General features: G+C 60.6%; 1 protein-coding gene across 1 annotated transcript; it reads left to right on the top strand.

Annotated features, from left to right (window-relative positions):
* The first annotated feature begins 2,276 nt into the window (after nt 1-2,276).
* Nucleotides 2,277-6,158, top strand: LOC147596913 (E3 ubiquitin-protein ligase PHF7-like). The gene is made up of 9 exons (XM_086769218.1): nt 2,277-2,415; nt 2,601-2,692; nt 2,812-2,913; nt 3,208-3,332; nt 3,414-3,576; nt 3,699-3,805; nt 3,935-4,048; nt 5,791-5,909; nt 6,034-6,158. The coding sequence occupies exons 1-9, from the start codon at nt 2,277-2,279 to the stop codon at nt 6,156-6,158; spliced, it is 1,086 nt and encodes a 361-aa protein (XP_086625344.1).
* Nucleotides 6,159-6,666: the final 508 nt, after the last annotated feature.

Raw genomic sequence — 6,666 nt, 5'->3', positions numbered from 1 at the left:
TTTATCAACATTCTTCACATACGAAAGCCAAAACACACCGGCTACTGAGAGGAAAATTAACTCCATCCCTGCCGAAACCAGGACACACAACTTGGGTGGTGCAACAAGAGCCCTTATCGGTGAAGGCTGAGGCAAAAAAGTCATTGGGCACCTCAGCCTTGTCCATGTCCCGGGTAACCAGGTGACCCGTTTCCTTCCAGAGGGGGGCTACATTCTCCCTGCACCTCCTTTTATCCCTGAAGGGCCTATAGAAGCTTTTCTTGTTGCTCTGGAAGTCCTTCACTATGTGCCAGCGAGGTAGGGGAAAACCCCTGGAAGTGGTGTTTCTGCCCAGTTTCAAACCGGGGACCTTTCGCGTGTGAGGCGAACGTGATAACCCCCACACTGCAGAAATGGGGTGAAGTGGGGTTTTGCACCATCTCTCGAGAAGAGCGAACCCCACTTCCCTCTCTGGGTGCTCCCAAACACCCCACACCCCTGTGGGAAATGCACTCCTCTCCCACTTTGATCTCCCAAGCCCAGACCCCAAAACTGCTGTGTCTCAGCCCATTTTCCCAGCCTCTTGCTCTCTGCCTTGTGGGCCATCACCCCAAAGGACAGAGCTGCCCCGCTGCCTGCAAGGGCTGTTCATGCTGGGATGCACATTCACCTCACACACAAAAGGTCCTCGACTCAAAACCAGCCAGAAATGGTCTCATATTTTGCCAGAAATGGTAAAAAATATCCCACTCCACTTGCTTCCGCTGCCCCATGCCCAGGCAACGCGTTTGTGCCGTGACCAGGCATTTCCCCTGCTTTGGTGTTGCGCTGGGTTCCTCCACGACAAACCCCAAGAGAAGGGAAAGAGGTCAGTTCTCCACCTGAACGTTCCTGCATTTTTAGAGGAATCAACCACTCGTACATCAGACGCAAGAAAAGGAGAAAACGTTGTCTTGTGGGGTGTTTTGTGGTTGGTTGAAGGCACGGAGATGAAGCCAGCAGCGGGAAAGTTGGGATTTTACCATCTAGCAAAGGAAAGAGGAGGAAAACATGGCGAGACCCTCCTGTGCACCCAGTGCGACCTCAATAATCTGTGCTTCTCGTATCTGGCGTTATATCTGGGGGAAAAGAAAAGGCCTGGCAGCTCCCAAGAGGTCCAGTGGTTAGGATTTGGTGCTGTCATCTCTGTGGCCTGGGTTTGATTCCCGGTCAGGGAAAAGTGAATGTTAGTGGTAGGTTTCTTTGTTGGGTTTTGGTTTTTTTTTAAAAAAAAAAAAGCACCACGACATGCTGGAGGGGAGGGATGCCATCCTTGACAGGCTGGAGAGGTGGGCCCGTGCCAACCTCATGAAGTTCAAGCAGGCCAAGTGCACGGTCCTGCACCTGGGTCATCGCAATCCCAGGCACAAGCACAGGCTGGGCGGGGATTGGATCGAGAGCAGCCCTGAGGAGAAGGACTTGGGAGTGCTGGTGGATGAGAAGCTCAACATGAGCAGGCAATGTGCCCTTGCGGCCCAGAAGGCCAACCGCATCCTGGGCTGCATCAGGAGAAGCGTGGCCAGCAGGTCGAGGGAGGTGATTCTTCCCCTCTACTCTGCCCTGGTGAGACCCCACCTGGAGTACTGTGTCCAGTTCTGGAGCCCCCAACACAAGAAGGACGTGGACCAGTTGGAGAAGGTCCAGAGGAGGGCCACAAAGATGATAAAAGGGCTGGAGCACCTCTCTTATGAGGACAGGTTGAGAGAGTTGGGGCTGTTCAGCCTGGAGAAGAGGAGGCTCCGGGGAGACCTGATAGCGGTCTTCCAGTACCTCAAGGGGGCTACAGGAAAGATGGGGAGAGGCTGTTCAGCAGGGCCTGTTGTGACAGGACGAGGGGTAACGGTTTCAAAATAAAGGGAGGAGATTCAGATCAGATATTAGGGAAAAGTTTTTTACACTGAGGGTGGTGGAGCACTGGCCCAGGTTGCCCAGAGAGGTGGTGGATGCCCCATCCCTGGAAACATTCAAGGCCAGGTTGGCTGGGGCTCTGAGCAACCTGATCCGGTTGGAGATGTCCCTGCTCCTTGCGGGGGGGTTGGGCTGGGTGGGCTTTGAAGGTCCCTTCCAACCCCAACCATTCTGTGATTCTATGACGTGCGGTGCCGTGTCACAAAGACCCCGGGCTGGACCAATGCTCCCGCCCACTTGCCCCCTGCTCAGTGGCGCGTTTGCCACGGATGCTGGAGGATCAGGACGGGCTTTGACCGCACCAACGTCCCCACATCCAGGCATCTCCTTTGCTGCAGCCACTTGTGGTGATGGAGCTGAGGTCGGGGCGCCGCCTGAGGCCACGGTCCCCCCCAGCCCAGTGTCCCGCAGCGGTGCTGGAGCAGGAGGCAGGAGCCTCCTGTGAGCCTCCCCCACAGAAAAGGAGGCGCCAGGGCCCCAGGGAGCAAGGTGAGCGCAGAGCATCGCCCCGGGCACCGGCCAGAGGGGATTTTGGCCGGTGCCCAGCTGAGCGAGCAGAGGCCTCCATGCCCTGGGAACGTGCTCCGGCCTCTCCCCTATCCCGCTGCCGGTATCACCCTCCCCTGGCACCCCTGCGTGGTGCTGGGGGTGACAGTGCCGCCGTCCCCCCGCAGCGTGCAGCCTGTGCCATCGGGCAGACTGTGACCCCGAGGTGGTCGGGCAGCTGTGCTGTCAGAATCGGCTCTGCGTCCACGAGAACTGCCTGGTGAGTCCCGGGGCTCCACAGCCCCCAGTCCCCAACAGCCCCTGGTCCCTAAACCCCCCAGTCCCCAGCCCTGCACCGCCAGCAGCCCCTGGCACGTGCCCTCTTTTCCCCTCGTGCAGTACCACGCCAGCGGGCTGGGCCAGAGAGGGGCCGATGAAGAGGGCTTCTACGGCTTCCTCTTCCCCGACATCCGGCAGGAGCTGAAGCGCGTGGCATGGAAGGTGAGGCTTGGGGGCACGTGTCCCCACCGTGCTCCCCATGTCCTGTGTCCAGCATTGCACACGCCAGTAACCCCACCAGGGATGCTCTGGCAGCCAGCTGCCAGGAGCCCCCCAGCTCCTCCTCCACCCAAAAAGGCCCATTTCTGCAGAAACTGGGGGTTTGGAGGGGAAGGTGGCACGATGTCACGGGCCAGGCAGCCCACCGAAACGTGGCGGGGCTGCGCTGGGGGAGGGTGAACCGGGCTCCCCGGGGCTGTGCGGCGCTGATGCCGTCCACCTCTGTGCCATCCCCAGCGCTGCTGCATCTGCCGGCTGCAGGGCGCCTCAGTCATCTGCCAGCGCCGGCGCTGCCGTAGAATCTTCCACTTCCCCTGCGGCAGCGAGCGAGGCTGCGTCTCCCAGTTCTTCGGGGCGTACAAGTGAGTGGAGCTGCCCCCCAGGGCTGGGGCTGGGGCCGGGCTGGAGGAGGCTGGGGCTCAGCTGTCTCCTGCGTCCCACAGATCCTTCTGCTGGAAGCACCGGCCAGTGCAGAGGGTGCGGGCGCTGCGGCAGGAGCAGAGCCTCTGCCTCATCTGCCAGGAGGCGGTGGCGGGGCAGCCCTGCTACGACACCCTGGTCTGTCCCGCCTGCGCCAGCGCCTGCTTCCACCGCCGCTGCATCCAGGTAGGCGGCATCGCCCCCGGCCCCTGGCGTGGTCATCAGCCCTGGTTTGCACCCTGTCACCCAGCTGCGGGGGGGCAAACGGGACCCCTGCGCTGCTCATGCTGATGCCATCTCTGCCCCAGGGCCAGGCGCTGCGCTCTGGGCTCTACCACTTCCGCTGCCCTCTGTGCCAGGACACGGCCACCTTCCAGGCGGAGATGTTCCGCCTGGGCATCAAAATCCCTGACAGGTGGGTGCCCTGCCCTCCCCTCTGCCTCCCTCCTCCTGGGCCATGCTCCAGTCCATCCCCTCCACCTGCCCAGCTGCCAGCGGGGTGTCCCCCACGCCCCTGCAGCTGAGCGCTCCCCTGCTCTTGCAGAGATGCTGCCTGGGAGGAGGACGGGGCCTTTGCAGACCATTCCCTGCGGCACAGCTCCTGCGACGCCAGCCAGTGCCTGTGCCCGCTGGGACGGGAGCAGGCGGAAGCGAGTGGGTGAGTGCCGCCGACCGCGGTCCCTGCAGCCCCAGTGAGGAGACGAAGCCTTTGTCTCCTTCTTTGGGCAGGGATGGAGATCCATCCGCAGGTCCTGAGGGAACTGGTGGATGAAGTTGCCAAGCCACTGGCCATCATATTTGAGAAATCGTGGCCGTCTGGTGAGGTCCCCGATGACTGGAAGAGAGGGAACATAACCCCCATTTTTAAAAAGGGGAACAAGGAGGACCGGGGCAATTACAGGCCGGTCAGCCTCACCTCTGTGCCTGGCAAGGTCACGGAGCAGATTCTCCTGGAAGCCATGCTAAGGCACACGGAGAGCAAGGAGGTGGTTGGTGACAGCCAACATGGCTTCACCAAGGGCAGATCGTGCCTGACCAATTTGGTGGCCTTCTATGACGGGGTGACGGCATCGGTGGACAAGGGACGAGCAACTGACATCATCTACCTGGACTTGTGCAAAGCTTTTGACACTGTCCCGCACGACATCCTTCTCTCTAAACTGGAGAGACATGGGTTTGATGGACGGACCACTCGGTGGATAAGGAGTTGGCTGGATGGCCGCACTCAGAGAGTGGTGGTCAACGGCTCAATGTCCATGTGGAGACCGGTCATGAGTGGTGTCCCTCAGGGGTCCGTGCTGGGCCCGGCCCTGTTCAACATCTTTGTTGGCGACATGGACAGTGGGGTAGAGTGCACCCTCAGCAAGTTCGCCAATGACACCAAGTTGTGTGGTGCCGTCGACTCGCTGGAAGGGAGGGATGCCCTCCAGAGGGACCTGGACAGGCTGGAGAGGTGGGCCCGTGCCAACCTCATGAAGTTCAAGCAGGCCAAGTGCACGGTCCTGCACCTGGGTCATCGCAATCCCAGGCACAAGCACAGGCTGGGTGGGGAATGGATTGAGAGCAGCCCTGAGGAGAAGGACTTGAGAGTGCTGGTGGACGAGAAGCTCAACATGAGCAGGCAATGCGCCCTTGCGGCCCAGAAGGCCAACTGCATCCTGGGCTGCATCAAGAGAAGCGTGGCCAGCAGGTCGATGGAGGTGATTCTCCCCCTCTACTCTGCCCTGGTGAGACCCCACCTGGAGTACTGTGTCCAGTTCTGGAGCCCCCAGCACAAGAAGGACATGGACCAGTTGGAGAAGGTCCAGACGAGGCCACGAAGATGATAAAAGGGCTGGAGCACCTCTCTTATGAGGCCAGGCTGAGAGAGTTGGGGCTGTTCAGCCTGAAGAGGAGGCTCTGGGGAGACCTGATAGCGGTCTTCCAGTACCTCAAGGAGGCTACAGGAAAGTAGGGCCTGTTGTGACAGGATGAGGGGTAACGGTTTCAAAATAGAGAGAAGTAGATTTAGCTTGGATATTAGGAAAAAAAATTTTACAATGAGGGTTGTAGAACACTGGAACAGGTTGCCCAGAGAGGTGGTGGATGCCCCATCCCTGGAAACGTTCCAGGCCAGGCTGGATGAGGCTCTGAGCAACCTGCTCTGGTTGGGGATGTCCCTGCTCCTTGCAGGGGGGTTGGACTGGGTGGGCTTTGAAGGTCCCTTCCAACCCTAACCATTCTATGATTCTATGGAGGTTCCCTGGGATGCTGAGCCAGGCCTGGCACGGGGTGCGTGCCGGCAGCTCAGCCCCGGCTGCCAGGGCAGGAGCAGGCTGGAGCTGGGCTCAGCACAGCGCCGGGGCTGGCCCCCCGTAGCTCAGGGGCCGTTGGTGGCAGTGGGTCTCGTTGCTCCCCTAGGCCCTGGAGACTTCTGCTCTGCAGCTCCTGTGCCTCCTGCGGGACCCACCAGCTCTGCTCGGCCGTGGCGGAGGATGCTGACTCTTGGGAGTGCCGCGACTGCAGCAACACGAGCAGCGGTGAGGGTTTCAGCTGGGGGGACAGGGTCCCCTGGGCCACGTCTGGGACCTGGGGACAAGCGAAGGCTGTGCTCTGGGGAGGGAGGGCATGGACTTGCGCTCATCATCTCCCTGCTCCTTGCAGTGCCTCCCGTTGCAGCCCACGCAGATTCCAGCCCTCCGGCGCAGGGACCCTCACACAGCGCCCCGGCTGCTGCTGGGGCTGAGGAAGAAGAGGCCATGTCCTGGTTTGGGCAGGGATGGAGTTAATTTTCCTCTCAGTAGCTGGTGTCCCCCTGCAGCCCGTGGAGGCCCGCGGAGGAGCAGAGATCCCCCTGCAGCCCGTGCAGGACCCCACGCCGCGGCAGGCGGGTGCCTGAAGGAGGCTGTGGCCCATGGAGGGCCCGCGCTGCGGCAGCCGTTCTGGAGAGACTGCACCCCGTGGAAGAGATGACCCACGCCGGAGCAGTTTCAGGAAGGACTGTGGCCCGTGGGAGGGACCCCACGCTGGAGCAGGGGAGGAATGCGAGGAGTTCTTCTCCCGACAACGAAGAAGTGGCGTAAAACAACGCGTGATGGACTGACCGCAACCCCCATTCCCTCTTCCCCCCTGTGCCGCTCGGGGGGGAAAGGTAGTAGAGATAATGTTAAGCCCGGGAAGAGGGAGGGGTGGGGGAAGGTTATCTTGTTCCCTGTCTCATTCTCCTGCTTTGGTTTTAGAAATAAAGGAATAGTTTTCCCCAGGTCGCGTGAGTCTGTTGTGCCCATAACAGTAACG

This window comes from Chlamydotis macqueenii, chromosome 32, assembly GCF_036417535.1.
Source record: "Chlamydotis macqueenii isolate bChlMac1 chromosome 32, bChlMac1.mat, whole genome shotgun sequence".
Lineage (NCBI taxonomy): Eukaryota > Metazoa > Chordata > Aves > Otidiformes > Otididae > Chlamydotis > Chlamydotis macqueenii.
This window is presented reverse-complemented; position numbering and strand designations above follow the sequence as displayed.

What these genes read in the sequence shown, in the direction of transcription:
- LOC147596913 (XM_086769218.1), top strand. Translation starts at nt 2,277, where the DNA reads ATGGAGCTGAGGTCGGGGCGCCGCCTGAGGCCACGGTCCCCCCCAGCC. An exon ending in TCCACCGCCGCTGCATCCAG is followed by an intron (nt 3,577 to 3,698) that starts GTAGGCGGCATC and finishes TCTCTGCCCCAG; the next exon opens with GGCCAGGCGCTGCGCTCTGG. An exon ending in GAGCAGGCGGAAGCGAGTGG is followed by an intron (nt 4,049 to 5,790) that starts GTGAGTGCCGCC and finishes TTGCTCCCCTAG; the next exon opens with GCCCTGGAGACTTCTGCTCT.